Raw genomic sequence first — 16,226 nt, 5'->3', positions numbered from 1 at the left:
CCAGACCTCAGAAAAGCTCCCAGTTCCCTTGGGATTCTTGTTAGCCCATCTCCCCCCACGCACTAGTATGGTCCCATCTCTCAGCCTGCCAGCTCTGTGGGACGGGGATACTCATTTGGTGTGTGCCTAGCGCAGTGGGGCCACGAGCTAGCTGAAGCCCCTCTGTGCTTCTTTTGTCCCCCGCCCAGCCCAGAAAGCTGCCCCAGCGCTTTGCTCACACACGGTCCTCCCCTGCCTTTTAACCCACTCGGCACCTCCGCCACTGCTCTATCAACCTGCCTCTAAGAAACGGCTGCTCTGGAGCTGAGTTATGGCGGGTGCGAAACCTCATTGTTCTGGGCTGTTATTAATCCTCCCGCTGCCAGCGAACGCTGACTGTTGCTTTACCCGGTTGCTGAAGCAACAATCATTTGTCAGTTTATGGCGGCCCCTGTTAGTGTATTAAACAGTAAATCCAGACTGCAGAGCCGGCTCCTGTGCCAGGAGGGTTTTCTCTGGGGCGCTTCGATTTTCCTTCAGCCTGGGTTGGTGGTTAATACCTGTGCAACTGCAAACTGATTAACGCCACAAGAAGAGCAGCAAAGACTTCACCACAGGAAACAGTCAAGGACATAGGGCCCTTTGCCACAACTTCTCAGCTTTAACGAACACAGGAAGGTTAAGAGGCTTGCCTGAGGTCACTTAGGGAGTCAGTGGCAGAGCTGGGAAACAAACCCAGGAATCCTGAACGTCCATCCCCAGCTCTAACTACTAGACCCCACTCCCTTCTTAGAGCTGGCAATGAAACCCAGGAGTCCTGCTCTTCCATTTCCTCCTGTAATCACTGGACCACATCCCTGTTCCTACGCTGTGTGTGAAATAAAAGCAGGGCCCTATCCTGCCCCTCCAGCCCCCACATGGACACTCATTCCAGTATAAGAAGGGCCTTTTCCAGTTGAGCTTATGCCACTTTGGAAGTGGTTTAAACTTACCAGAATAAGACTGGCCACATGGGGAGTTATGCTGGTATAACTACAGTGGTTTAACTACCCTGGTATAATTCTACCAGTGTAGACAAGCCCCAATATACGAGCAGGACGGGGGCAGTTCAGGGCCGCTGGATGACTAGGAAAAGCACAAAGTCCTGGGTAACATCCCCTCCATATCCCTGACCAGGACTTTGGAACAACCAAAGAGATCGTCACCAGCCCAGAAAATATTGTGCCCAGGTTTTACACCACACCCAATGGATACCCAGGCAAATCCTTGTCAATCAAGGACCAGCCAATAGCCTGGAGCCTCCTGCGTTAAGGAGGGTGTCTACCTGCGCATTTGGTCCTGCTTATGAGGGGCGGCCCCGGCTTGCCAGTCCCTCCATCTCCCGGCCGCGTGAGCAGCACGCTGATCTCGTACTCCGTGTCGGGATCCAGGTGCCACAGCTTGTAGGTCTGCATGTTGACTGCGTGGACCTCCGACCAGGGCCCCGAGGTCATGCGGTACTCGATCTCCTTGCGCACAATGGGGCCGTCGCCGATGATGGAGTTGGTGTTGAGCTGGATGATCAAGTAGGTGGAGCCTGCTCGGAGCAGCTGGGGAGGAGCGATGGGCGTGGGGGGCTCTGGAGAAAGATAAAAGGGGTGAATAGAACATTCCCCTTCTGCTTCACTGGTGTTTGTACCCTGGAGAGCCATCATCTTTCCATCAACCACACTGCACAACTTGTGGTTTGAAGTGGTGTCCTAGGACTCAGGAAACTCAGGTGCAGTTCCCTGATCTACCACCAACCCCCTGTGTGTCCTAGACACAACTTCGCTGTGCCTCAGTGCCCCATTTGTAACAAGGGGATAACAATCATTTCTCCCACCTTCAGTCTGTCTCATCTATTCACGCTGGAAGCTCTTTGGACCAAGAAGCACCTACTGCCGTGTGTGTCCCCAAGCACAACGGGGAGCTGATCTCTAGCGCTGCCAGAACACAAAGAGGGACTAAATTAACATTCAGACTTTCTTCTTTACCATTTAGCTCACAGGACCCTGGCATAATAAGGATGCTGGCTCCAATTTGATTCTAAGAGCAGCCGCTCTGCCTTCACTCCGGATTCACTCTGTTGTAAACAAGAGCAGAACCTGGCCCATTGCTAGGTTGCAAATTTCTCCTCATTGGCAAGTTTACTCTGTCATCATCTTTGGTGTGTGGCAGCAGCGTGAGATCAGGGGATTTATACTGCTGGAACCGAGAGCACGATTCGGTCCTGAACACAGCAAAACTCTTTAGAATTCACACCTACAAATAAAGCAGTCACGAATGCATACGCACGTGTGTGCGCACACACACACACGCTCCTCCGAGGTTTAACAGCACAGGCAGCAGCAAGGTCTCATGTGACCAGAACTTCATTGTGGGTTTTTTGTTTGTTTGTTTGGTTTTGTTTTGTTTTGTTTTTACAGAATATGCTTCGAAGCAGTTGCCACGGTGCTGTGAAATTCTGTCATCAATAATTTACACTTCGCCACAACCGTCAAAATAAACGAACACAGTACATTTGGAAGATGCATTTTTTGCCTCCTTTTTAATTGTCTGCGTTTGCTGACTCGCAAAAGCCAGTCAGTGAGAATTAGTGAGGTCCCACTGTGCTAAGCAAAAAACTTCTTCCTCCCACTGGATATTGAGAGATGGCACAATTAGTCTGTGGAACTATTGCTACTACATAGCATTGAGGAAGGATTTTAAAAGGGACTGGACCTGTATCCAGATACCAAGGCAATCAGTTATAATAATTAGGGGTCTATCAAATTCACAGCCATGAAAATTGCATCATGAACCGTGAAATATGGTCTCCCCATTAAATATGGTCTCCCGCCACCCAGCTCTGAAGGCAGAGCGGAGAACGGCATGGTATTGCCACCCTTACTTCTGTGCTGCTGCTGGTGGCAGCGCTGCCTTCAGAGCTGGGCACCCAGACAGCAGCCGCTGCTCTCCCACCACCAGCTTCAGGCAACACCAGCAGCAGCGGAGAAGTAAGGATGGCAATACCACAAGCCCCTTACAATAAAATCACACGTTTTTCACAGGTTGGTCACAGCATACATAACATCCACTAAATTTGCTATGTATGCCATGATCTACCCGCAAAAAAGGTGTGATTTCTCCGTGATTTAAGAAGACCCATAATCATAATACAAATTTAACAAATAACTAAGAGTTCGTGCTTAAGGGTATAAGCTAACCTCTACTACTAGAGATTAGGGGAAAAACCTCAGGAAGCAAGTTATCTCACAATGGCCTCACAACTGCAGGGTTTCTTGTACCTTCCTCTGAAGCAGCTGCTGCTGGCCACTGTCAGAGACAGGACACTGGGCTAGATGGACATTGGGCCCGATCCAATCTGGCAGTTCTTATGTTCCTAAGTCCTTACATCCCCCTTGCTTTGTTTGAGCAAACAGCACATGCCATAATACAAGGCTGCACAGTACTGGAGTGCACTGCTGAACAGCTGCAGCGCTCCACCCCAGAGTCAGTGGTAGGGAGAAGAGATGCATATAACGTGTTCCAGTGCCCAGTCAAATCAAGAAAAGGCTCCTATTGACTTCACTGGGTTCATACAACTCCAGCAGGTTAGGATCGTTCAGGATGAAGCACTACCTCAACCCCCTGGGAAGTTGTAAGCAAGACACCTCAGATCTGGTTTCAGAAGTGCCAAGTCCCACTGATTGCCCCTGGATTTGCAGGTGCTCGGTGCCTCGGAATAGCAGGCCTGGAGCTGTGGGAAATAGAAGGGCCCAGGGTCAGTTCCCACTTCTGAGAATGTTGGCTCGAGTTTGTGCCAAGCAGCCTGGGGCAGGATGAATTCCAGAGAGAAGCAGGCAGGCCACGTTCACACTGCGAACAGGGCACGGTAACTCCCACAGGTTAGCTAACACCACGTCAGACATGATTGTGCCCTGCATGTAGACAAGGACAGTAACGTGATGGCCATGGTTAACCCTGGCCGGAGAGCAGAGCGGAGGGTTCACCATAACCACCTAATACCTTTAAAATCTGACTTGGCCTCTCATGTTTAGCATCACGTTAGTTAACGGCCTGAGTTCACATGACAGCTTTGTAACACGCTTTGAGATCCTCCGCTCCAGGCCCCTCCTCGAGCGTAAGCGCGCATCACCCTCACCTTTCACAATCAGCTCGGCAAAGTTGGAGACGCCGGAGCCCCGCACGGACTGGCTGACGCAGCGGTAAAGATCCTGCTCCCCCTTGGAGACCTGGTCCAGCTGGAAGGTAGCCAGGAACCTTCTATGGCTGATGTGCTTCACTGAGGCAGCTAGGGCGACAGCTCCATTCTGCCTCTGCCGGCCAGAGAGAGAGGAAGTTGGGGGGATCCCCAGGCAGCTCATGCTGCCCAGCCCTCCTGTGCTTGCTCCCCACCGCTGCCCAGGCAGGAGGGGTGATCCCCTCTGGGTCTGACAGAGCATCCTGTTTCTCCCCACTGGGTTCTCCCTGAAAGCCTCGCCCACTGAGCCATCCAGAGCCCTCTCAGGGCTGCTCCCTACACAGCCACGGGGGTCTCTGGGGAGCAGCTTGGGACATCGCTCTGGGTGGGAGCGCGCTGCTTCCCCCTCCGCCCCCCCCAAAGGGACGGCTGGGAACGGCACTGCAGGAGCGCAGGGGAAGGGGCGTGGTTATGGGCCTGGGGCTATAACAGCCCATATCTCCCACTCCTACCTAGGGCTCCAGTCCTGGTCGCGAAGGACGCTTTGCCTGGGAGAGGGCAGCAGGCTGGGCCTCTGAGGGAGGGCTGGTTACAGGCGGGGGGACTGACCTCATCTGTAGTTTTTGATCTTCCGATGGTACGCCCATGGCAAATAGGGGGAGGGCCCCCACCCCATCCCTCATTGTTCACTTTCTTTCCCCTCCCTGTTCGCCAGAGTGGACCGTGCAGCCCTATCCCCGAGTGCTGAGCCAGTCACAGCCCCCATGTGGCAGTGAGGCGGGGAACAAGCCGACTCCATCTCAGGGAGTTCCGGGGGGCGCAATGGAGCCAGCGAAAAGCTCTATGCTGGCAGACCAGACTCCCCCACACTCCACCACCCCTCAGTTACCTGCATGAGGAACCTCTCCGCCTCCAATGCCTTCCCGGCTGCCACGCACTGGAAGGTGGCATTCTGCCCGGCGTTGACCTCCACGTCGCCCAGGCGGGAGAAATGAGGAGCTTTGGCTGCCAGAACAGAGGGATAAATAGTCATACAGGAATCTAGGCACTTCAGCTACTCTGCAGCTACCTGCCAGTCCCTTCCCTCTCCCCGGCGAGCTCCCCAACGCACCCACGACACAAGGTGCTGGCTCCCAGAAGCACAAAGCCACCCCAGGCTCTGCATCTGCAGCTGGAATGTGGCTACAGAGCGTGCCGCTTTCCTGCTCCAGGTTCATGGCTTTACCAGGAGCTGGACCATTTAATAATCAATATTCATTAGCTAAGGGCCTGAATCAAAGAACCCAATATTCAGATCCAAACTCTGTGGCTCCCTCCTCCACCATTTGGATAGGTTAGGAGTAATCAGTGCTCATGCTTCAGGACTTCATTTCTTTTGGGGGCAGGAAGGAATTTTCTCCCATAGCTACAATGTGGCCCAAACAGCCAAGTGCTTTGTGGGAGGGACAGATGACCATCAGACACAGACTGCTGGACTCAATGGAGCAAGGTCTGCAGCCTGGATATACAAATCCTCACTGCTGATATTCTATGGTGCAACCACTCCAGGGTATACAAACCACAAACAAAAGGGCTGTCGGGAAGGCAGCGTAGCCATGAAAACTTAAGACATGGAGGAGATTGCTGTGATAGCATAAGCTCAGCTGCAAGTCAGGAGCCAGTACAGTCCGGTAGCCTTGAAATCCCACCTGCCATGCGGGGGTTTTCCATTGGATGGCACTGATTTCCTGCAGAGCCCTCCTTTCCTGCAGGGACGGGACCAGGGCTGGGAGAAGCAGGGGGTGAACCCCCAACCGACACTGGAACTGTCTGGCTTTGCAGGGCCACCATTTAGCGAGGGGGCCCAGGTGCACATTCTGCTCCATTGCCTCATCCTGTCTGCCCAGGTGTTAGCTCCCTTCCCCAGCGGGCAGACCCTGTTAACTTGTCCCTTTCTCCCCACTGGAGCTGTCCCTTTTAAAGGGGATATGGAGGCCTGGCAATTGGCCTGCGTTCTCCCAGGGGGAGCAGAGCTGGGGTTTGTGTCCTGTCAATGTGGAGACTCATCAGGGGGAGATTCAGCCATCCCCTGCAGTGTCAAGAGTCCCAGTGCTGCCAGCTCCTGAGCTCAAAGCCTGGGGACTCCACAGTGAGATAAATATCTTAGCCTTGCTGGGCATCCACCCAGCACCCTGCCCAGCATGCACGGGGCTCATTGTGACCAAGCAGCCCTGCCAGGCACCATTCACAAGGCAGCTCTCCCACCTGGCACTGCCCAGCGCTAGCCACTAGCCAGTGGTTCCCAGTCCCTGAGGGTTCCTGCTTTTCTGGCTAGGAGGAGGCTGCCCACGCTCCTTGCTGGTGAAAGATGCCCCCCTCACAACCCTGAGCCCCATGTCCCTTCCCCCGCAGCAGCTGCTCCTGGAGCATCCCCCTTTGGCCCTGCTCCGACAGCGGGTCATTAAATGCTCGCGGAGCGGCAGCCAGTTCCCAGAGTCCTGCCAAATGGCTCATTAGCGGGACACGTCACTGGCAGTGTGAGGGCTCTGATGACAGGATGACTGTCAGGAAGGGGGCGGGAGCCAGGGTGCTGCGATACTCACAGCACGGATAATTCAAGAGCAGGATGTCATCCAAGCCGAGGTATCCTCTGCGCTCGCCAGAGATCACCGCCTCGAACAGGACCTGGGGGCAACCAGACATACGCCTGTCACCGAGATGATCCGCTGCCCCCGGCCATGGGCACGGTCACACTCGCAGGGGAAGGGCCTAGAGATGAGCAGAGTTGAGCCCGAGCCCAAGCCCAAGGGGGAGGCAGCATTTTAACCATGGGGCTGGTCTCATCTTAACAACAGGCTGATCCAAATCCCTGCAGCCGACTGCCCCAAACTCTGCCTGGGACTAGGGCTCTGGAGCCAGATTTGAATTCTGCAGCCTAGGTCCATGTCTTGGCTTGGATCAAACCATTACCAAAAGGAAACTAGATGTTTGTTCGTTTTAACAGTTCTTCACGTTGGCGCTGCCCCCCCCCCCGCCTCCCGGGCACTTGGGAAGCCGAGGAGCCAAAATACAGAGGGGGGCTCAATCTCCTGGTACACTCAGCCTGGCTGGCAGCCAGACATGCCACCCGCTGAGCACAGAGCGCTCCCACGAGACCCCCCCTTCACGGCACTAAGCAGCTTAGACAGACACCACATCAGTGCTTCTCAAGACTGGACCTCTGGAGCTTGCAGGAAGGGCAGGAAAGGGGCACACTTCTCTGGCTAGGCAGCAGCACCACTTGGGGGCAGGATTGGGATGGCACATGGTTGCAAGCTGGGAGTGAGGGGCAGTGGCAGACCTAGGCAGAGGGGTGGGGGGCCCAGGGCTTGAATAGCCAGGGGGGCTGTGGGTTGAGATTGAGGGGTACCGGCACAATGTGGGGCCCAAGGTTAGAATAGCCAGGGGGGCTGTGGGTTGGGATTGAGGGGTATCGGCACAATGTGGGGCTCAGGGCTGGAATAGCCAGGGGGGCTGCGGGTTGGGATTGAGGAGTACCGGTACAATGGGGGGCCCAGGGCTGGAATAGCCAGGGGGGCTGAGAGTTGGGATTGAGGGGTACCAGCGCAATGGGGGGCCCAGGGCTGGAATAGCCAGGGGGGCTCTGGTTTAGGATTGAGGGGTACTGGTGCGATAAGGGGGTCCAGGGCTGGAATAACAAGTGGGGTTGTGGGTCATCAAGATGCAGCTGCGTGTGTTCTTCAGGAGCAGGGCCCTGGGCACTGCCATGGGCTTATGATCAGGCCCTGCAATAGCAAGGGGCATTGCCTGAGTGCGGTGTCCCTTGGCGCCCGGCCAGAGGGCCGTCTGGCAGCGAGTTCAAAGGCCTCTCTCTCCTCTATGGCCTGTTCAGCTCAGTTACTGTCCCAAATCACCCTGCGGTCTCTGCAAGACCATCTCCCAACCTCCCGTCATGAGAGATGCTTGCCACTCACCTGGTACTCGTTGGGCCAAAACATGCTGACGGCCAGCTCAGCCTGATGCCACTGCCGCCCATGGGAGCCGGACACGTTCCACACCAGGCTGCCCAGCGGGCCCCCGTTCACCTTCACGTAGACGTTGAGGGAGCCGGGGCTGTGGCCATCCCGGCTGTACATGAAGTAGCTGAACTGGAGGCAGTGGGTATCATTCTCACTCAGCGTCTGGAAGAAGAGGTGAGCTTTCTGCCCCGGCGCATGCTGGGAGGAGTTGACCATCAGGTAGGAACCTGCGAGGCGGAGGCAGGAGAATGAGGAGGGTTTACCGGCTCAGCGGCACCCAGTCGCCCGGGGATCTGTGCAAGTCAGACTCCTTGCCCACATCTGCCGTAGTCTAGCCCCCAGCCATTGCGTGCCTGCCGCCTGCTGAATCCTCGACCCTCTCTCTGGGACCGCTCCGTCCATACCGGGACTCCCAGCTGCATGAATCCTGCCATGCCAGCCAGAAATGCTCCAGTCCACTGCCTCTGCCCACCTTGGGAGCCAAACTTGTTACCACCAAGCACTGGGTGCGACGCTACAGCGTGGCCTGGGCCACTGACCTGGGCACTTCAGCTCTTCATTTCTTCTTTCATTCTCCCCCCCTTACCGCTGGTGCAGCTGGCCAGATCCCAGCACCCTCTCACTCCTCTTTCAAAGCCACTTCTGCCAGTGGCTCGTTCTCCTCCCCATTCTTGTCTCCACCCCCTCCTAGGCCCGAAGGGCTCTCCCATGTCCTGTATTTGTTTAGCATGGCTCTCTTGTGTATGCAGTCAGGGAGCGTGCTTGCAGGTCCAGCTCGCGTTTCCAAGATAACTTTCATCTAGCTAGCTCGGGTCCTGGAAGAGTGACGAGCTGGCTATGCAACGTGCAAGGCAATGGTGAACTGGGCCCTGAACCCAGCTCCTCCCGCTCCCAGGCAGAGGGGCTGAAGGATGAGCTATGCAGTGCAGGTAAATGCTATTTTTGCGATTGATGTGTCTTCTTTGGCTCAACAGGCTCCTCCTGGCAAATCATTGCTACGAGCTCTGACTTCTCCCCGGCTTCACAAACAGATGGCTGGCCCAGGAAAGCTGCTCAGACAGTGACTGATATTTCAATGAGTTATTAGCTGGGGCAAAGAACCTATTAAATTTGCTCCTTGTTCCCCTCCCCAGCCTCAACGTCACCCCACGGCCGCGCAGCCTGCCAGGAGAGATTACAGCCAACGGAAGAAGACTGACCCTCCCATGTGAGGGAGAGGATTAAGGGAAGCACCCAGTGGCTGCTGTTGCTTTAGCTCCCTAGAGACGTCTCTCTGCAGCGGTCAGTCCCTCTCACAGAAGTTATTAAGTTTGCTGCCTGCAAAGAGACACGGAGCCCCCATCAGCCTGCTAGGTTAGCTGCCAACCCACACTTCGCTAGAATAGCACTGAGATGGTTTTGTAGTAAAACAAGAATAAATGTATTAACAACAGAGGTTTACATGATTTCAAGTCAGAGTGAAAGAGGTAAAGTTACAACCAAACCAAACACGCTTTCTAGCATCTAAAACTAAACTTCAGAAAGTTACAATCATTGTCTAAGCAGGTTTCTCACCTATAGTCAGTTCTCAGTTCCCCTGGGGCTGAGGGATCCACCCTTCTCAGGTGTCAAGAGCTCTGGCCTCTTGTGTCCCTCAGGTGATGGATGCCCAAATCGCTTTCTGTTTCTGCTTCTATTTCCCAAAGGCCATTTCTCTGTTTGAAGAGCCAGGAAGGCTTCCTGGAGTACAGCCCCCAGCATGATCATTAAGTGCCATCTCCCCCACTTGCTAGTTCGATGGCTTTGTTTACCTTACATGTAAATGTACTTCCATTGTGTCTTGCCTCCCCTTGCTCAATTTACATTGGAGACACAGTGAAGCAGGTGAAACAACAGTCCTGCGTCTAGGGCGGGCTGGGCTAATGTACTGCTTGCCAAACACACGCCCCTACCCAGACTCAAGTGCAGGGCATGCTGGGGGCAGGGGGGCTGTGTCAGGCCAGGATGGGGTGTGGCCAGAATTCAGTTTCCTTTTTTTTTTTTTGGTAGAATTTCAACAGATTACGTGGATGTTTACTTGAAAGCATTTTACCTTGATTTTTATCCATTTAAATTTTCACCACTGCAATAAATGGGGGGGGGTGTCAGACAATGGGGGGGCAGACAATAATTATTTAATGACCGAAGACACCGATGCAAAAAAACGCAAGCTTTATAACTGTCAAAACACAAATTGCCAAAACATACAGAATAAGTATCCTTAAATCAAACGCTAGTAACTTCGGAAGCAGCAGTTTTCTTATTTTGCCTCTCTGTACATTTCACCTCCCAGAGATGGAAATATTTATGGTTGGTTTGTGGGTGTCCAGTGAAATCGACCGTTACCGACAACTAATCCATCCAAGCCTCTCTACACTCCAGCAGAGTGGCCTGTAGGGAGGCAGGTGAGACTAAAGCAGGCCTTGGGACTGCCCTAATGCACCCCAGGGACTGCCCCAGCTCTCAGGGCAGCCCAGAAGGTGGAAATCCCTTGTTCCCCGGACCGTGCTTTCCCCCGACTGGTAACAGCACCAGTATCTGGCTCTTTGGTTAGGCTGCCCACCTATCAGGCACGGTCTGCATCACAGCCTGGCTGGAGTGGCACTCTAAGAGAGGCCCTACGGCAGCTGCAGCGCAGGGTGGAGTGGCAGGGAGGGGAAATGTGACACAAACACGGCAGCCTGGCTTCCTCAGGCTGTCAGACACACCGCAGCTGGGCCTGAACTTGCACAAGTGACAGGAAGCTCGTCATCACCCGGGTGATGGCGGGTCCTGTCAACAAGCCATGGCCGTTTAGCTCCCAACCGCCTCAGAATCCTTGGGCACTGGGGTGGGTTATGGTATGGGGAAGAGAGGGGGGAGCAAGGCTCAGGGAATTGGAGGGTCTGCTGGATAATTAGAGGGAAGGGTTGAGTCCTCTCTTCCCGGGATCTAACCACAGGGTCATACAGAGGAGTCAGAAGGTCTCAGTCAGTAAACCCTCCCCGTACTGCAAACTGGGAGAGGGTCCCAGCTTGAGGAGGTGGGGGTCTCGGGAGGGAAGGGTCCCCAGGATGGAAAAGCGGACAACAACTGATCTAAACTCCTGATCCTCAGTCAGCGAAAACAGGTATAAGGTCCAGGGGCTTCACCTGAGCAGCACTGATCGACTCCCCTGAGGATCTGGCCCAGGGTTTTGCCCCCAGCGAGCTGCCCAATTTAGAGCACATGCATTTCCAGCTGGAGAGTGGGCTGTGCCGTGTGCTAGGAAGAGAAGCGTCCTGTGATCCAGGCTGCCACAAGTCGAGATCCCACATGTTGCATATAGACCCACTTGTTTTTCCCTTAGCATAGTCCCCTCCCCTCTCACCTGCTGCCTTTGATCCTATTTTCCACTGGACACTTTTCTCCTCTGACCCTCCTTGTTCACCTGTCCCCTTTCCCAGAGTCCAGACCCAACAATCTGCCAGGCCCTGTCAACTTTCACACACCCCATGGTGAGTGGGTTTGGTATTAGGAAAACCAGCTCCCCAGGCCCAGAGACCTGGAGCCTGAGTTGGGGCATGTCACTTATCCCAGATCTGCGGGGCCTTTATCCTTAATGAACTCCCAAAGGCAGTGTGGTCTAGCGGGCAGAGCAGGGGCCTTGGGCTCTATTCCCAGCTCTGCCACTGACCTGCTGTTGTAATCATGGGGGCAAAGTCACACGGGTCCAGATTCTTACCTAACGTCCAGTGATTTCGGCGGTAGGGGCCCAAATACCCTGGAGAATCTGGGCCTTGCCCGCAGCCTGTCTCGGTTCCCTACTTGCCTTCACAGCCAGCAGAGTCGTGCGGAGGGAGTGACGCTGGCAGACCAGGCGCTAACTCATGCCCAGGCCCATAGGCCGCCCTGAACACTGTCAAATGCAGAGCTGGACCCCAGTCTGGTTCAGCTGCGCGTTAGTGTGGCTAATACAGGGATTCGCTTTATAGAGATGAGTCGAGTGCTTGGATTTTATTAAATGCTTGTAAACTGTTGCCTGCATTAATCCCACTGATCACATCCGTATCCCAGACTCTAAGGTAACGTTGAAGTGTTTGCTATGAAACCGGAACCCCCCCACAGCCAGGAGAGATGTGTTAGCGCGTGTGAAATACCAACGTCTCCCAAACGCTGTCATCTCCTGCCCAATACAAGCTCTGCAGGCATCAGACAAGCCACTGCGGGACTTCAGAGAACACAAGACTCTGCTGATGGCTCCCCTCACACCCAGGCAGAGGAGACATGCGGCCGACCCATCTGTTTGAACTTTGGGGGACGAGACTAAACATGCCTCACCAGAAGGAACTTTATATCTCTACACTCATAGGCGCCGCCTCCATGGGTGTTCAGCTTGGTGAAAAAAAAATAGCCACCCACCGATCAGCTGTTCGGTGGCAGGCCAAAGTGGGTGGAGAGGGGGTGGGAAGAGCGAGGGCAGGGTGTGCTTAGGGAAGGGGCTGGAATAGGGGCAGGGAGAGGCGGGGTGAGGGCAGGGCCTATGGGGAAGGGGTAGAGAAGGCTGGGACCTCAGGGCGGAGAGCACCCACCCAGAAAAATGGAAGTCTGTGCCTGTGTCTATGCTGTTTGAAATCTGAGGGGCAAAGCCTTTTAAGCATAAGCAAGAGATTCTCAGCTGTTAAGCTTGGGTTAGTCCTGAAGGACACACAGAGCTGCTTATCATAGGAGCTTCTCTTACCTTTTAGAACCTGAGGCTGTAACTCGTTTGTGAATGTTTACCTGCTTTAACCGTGCCAATAACTCACATTTCTTTTTTTAGTTTATAAATGTTTCATTAGTCCATTAGAGAGCTGGGAAGGGGGCTCTTCTGGGGGTGGGTTGGAGGTGTTAAGAGACGGCGGGGTGGGGGATGTTCGTTAGGAGATAACAGGAAAATTTTGCATTGGGAAGGGGTTGGACCAGGCCTTGGGGGAGGGGTGTCTCACCACACCCGCAGCATTTGAAAGTTCAATACCAACATCTGGAGAGGAAGCTAGAGCCCTGCCCTCAGCACAATAGGGCAGGCTCAGGTCCGTCCCTGCTAAATGAGGAAGGCTGGATGCCAAGCACAGCTCTGCAGTGTGGATAAGTGGGTTCTCCTGAGCTCTTTGGAGGGTTCATACATCACTTTCAGCACAGCCTGCCCGCTGCGCACACACACCCCGCAAAGGGCCCCACTGCCCATCTAGGAAATGCTGCATTAGGCCCCAAAGGTCCAGCAGCCACACACAGCTGGGGCTAAACGCCGGTAGTCCCAAACCTGAGCATGCTGGGATGAGCCCTGAGCTTTCTTCTTCCAAGCCACATGCAAGCCCCTCAGCGTCCTCCTTCTGCTGCTACAACGCGGCCTCCAGGATCCCACTAAAACTGGCCCTGGTAATTGCTATTGCACCAGAGACGCGCTGGTTGTTTTTCTTCAACGCTCACTGCTCAGGCTGCATCGCCACTGCCATCCCCGGCCGGATTTGAACCATTTCATTTCCATTTTCATCGTCTCGTATCATTTAACACACAGTGGCTGCTGATTTTAAACCATGCTCAGCTAGTGAGAGCGTTCAGAGGCTGTAAGCTTAACAACCGCCAGCATCTCGGCTCCTGGGCTCTCCAGGATGCTCACTTGACTTCCAGACAACGCTCAGCGTACACGGACCCCTGCGTCCATCCACTACTCTCACAGCCCTGCACAAACGACATATTTACCTCCTCACACACACACCCGACCCGCTCCCTGGGATGTGACGTTATCCTCATTCACAGTTGCGGGAACAGAGAAGGGACTGAGTGAGGCAGAAGAAGAGCTGCTGGGTTCTGGCACCAGGCCCTACACTCAGCTCACAGCGCTAAGAAGAGAGGCTGGTGCCACAAAAGGACCGTAGGGGTTATGGTGCCACTGGAACTACAACAACGGGCTCCACAGAGGCTGCATTCGGTGCTAAGACTCCCTGAACAACGAATTGGGAGAAGTGCTAGGTTCCCTCGGTTCACCAGAGCTTAGGTGTGAGACAGGAGTCTGGACGCCTAGAGGGAGGGACATGCCCAGAGACAGAAACTTCGGTGCCAGGGGAAACTCTGACAGCAAAAATTCAAGCGCCGAGTGAGTTTAGGCCCCTGTGGAGTTCATTTGCAGCCGAACAGGAGCGTAGGCACCTAAGTATTGTTGTGAGTCTGGGCCAGAATGAAGGAGTCTTGATTCCCAGCCTCCTCCAGTCCATAAACAACCCCCATCCCTCCGAGTTAGAAATAAAACCCAGGAGTCCTGGCAGTCAGCCTCTCTGCTCTGTCCCCTAAACTACACTCAGCTCACACAGCTCGGCACAAAACCACGCAGTCTTGATTCCTAGCCCCCTCCTGCACTAACCCCTAAGCTACACTCCCCAAGTTAGGAACAGAATCCAGTGGTCCTTGCCCCTTGCTTTAACCCCCAGACCATATATGTAGCCATCACACTGCAGCGAAAGCCAGGGCAGCTGCCAGAGAGCGATAAGGCCAGGCATGGGAAGGTGACGCTGACAGGACTGGCCAGCAGTCAGCGTGTGTCTGAATCCCAGACCTGATCGCCTGCAGTCTCAAGCCACCAAGGCCAGGGACACAATGAAATGAAAATGAGATTATTAATTTCTTTCCATTTTAATAACACCGGATGCTGTAACTAACCAAGCCAAGTCATTTATTTAAATCTACCATTGTTTTCTTGACAGTGGTCCTTTAATTATTAATAGCTTTTACCACTGTTTAATTTAAATTAATCCTCATTATTCTCTTCCAAGAACTCTCCCCTGGCAATTCAGGCTTTCAGGAAAGAACAGTACTGTAATAAAAGGGCTAGTGCATGCATGCACCACTGCCCTCTATTGGATGAAATCTGAACTACTCAATTGTGTGTTATGGGCCCCATACTGCTAGCAGCTAAGGGAGATTCTCTTTTAGCTCACTTAGCAGGGATCTGAGTTCTAGCTTGGAGTGTGCCACCATGAGGTCCAATGTAGCATTGGATCTGTGACGATGCTGCTTTTTGCAGTTGCAGCGGGGCTTTTTGCTTTCCAGTTAGATTACTATGGAGCCATTTTTCTGTGATTTCATCAGCTGCTTGCAGATGTGTGAAAAAAATCCCAGCCCTTGGCCAAAGCGGCACAGGGATGGGGGAGAGCAGGCAGGAAGCAGGGAATGGTGGGTTTGTCCATTTGCCAAGGGGCGGGGGGACTGATTTTTCAGGGAGAGTGAAAGGTGCAAACTGCAGATGAGAGAGGCCCTTAGAAACTGCCACATCATGGTGATCCCAGGTGTGCAGAACACAGGCTCAATGGCCTGACAAATCTGTCTCATTCACATGCAGCGAGGCCTAGGACCATCCTCCCTCGGCCCCCAAAGAACCACATGCCTCCAAGCTGTAAGGGGGAGCTGATCACCCCAACAACAGTAGGTACCTCGACCCTTCTGTGTGCAGCCACTAAAAGGCACATCACTCCTTCCTAAACGCACACAGGGCCAGATCCCCAGCTGGGGTAAATCAACATAGCGCCACTGAAGTCCACACAGCTGCACCAATATAGCCCAGGGTGAGGATTTGACACACCATGTACCCCTTCTGTAGAGCTCTTCCTCCAAGGATAGCAGAGAGGCCTCATTTATCCCTATCTGAGGAAAGGAGAAACTGAGGCAGGGACATGATTAAACCAATGTGCTAGCACAACAGCTAGGACCAGAAGAAGATCTCCTCAATGGGAATCTAGCACCCTGTCCACACTGCCTCTTAGCCAGTCCTCCTGTTGCCAGGGCTCCTGAGGGTTTGCTTACCCCTCCACCCCCATTAATGAAACCACCCCTCTGGACCCAATGTCCTTGTGCAGCGTTTTAGGCTGATGTAGGGAGAAGATGGTGTAAATGATGGGAGTCAAATTCCATTGTGGAACGTAGAGCTAACATGTAGATTTCTTTCTCTCTCCCCTTTTTCCATCCCTGCCTGTGCGTCCTCCACCCCCCAGCAAAATGATTCCTGCACTAATGAAATTGGCTCCATTTGACCCAGG

General features: G+C 53.8%; 1 protein-coding gene across 1 annotated transcript in view; it reads right to left on the bottom strand.

Moving 5' to 3' along the window:
• Nucleotides 1–16,226, bottom strand: part of PTPRU (protein tyrosine phosphatase receptor type U) — a 278,752-nt gene that overhangs the window by 140,653 nt on the left and 121,873 nt on the right. The window contains 5 exon segments of the mRNA XM_030539047.1: nt 1,304–1,597; nt 4,145–4,319; nt 5,073–5,188; nt 6,766–6,847; nt 8,137–8,408. Coding sequence (XP_030394907.1) covers nt 1,304–1,597; nt 4,145–4,319; nt 5,073–5,188; nt 6,766–6,847; nt 8,137–8,408 — 939 coding nt within the window.

The sequence above is a fragment of the Gopherus evgoodei genome, chromosome 20 (genome assembly GCF_007399415.2).
Source record: "Gopherus evgoodei ecotype Sinaloan lineage chromosome 20, rGopEvg1_v1.p, whole genome shotgun sequence".
NCBI lineage: Eukaryota > Metazoa > Chordata > Testudines > Testudinidae > Gopherus > Gopherus evgoodei.
Note: the sequence above shows the minus strand (reverse complement) of the source record. Positions and strands in the feature narration are given on the sequence as shown.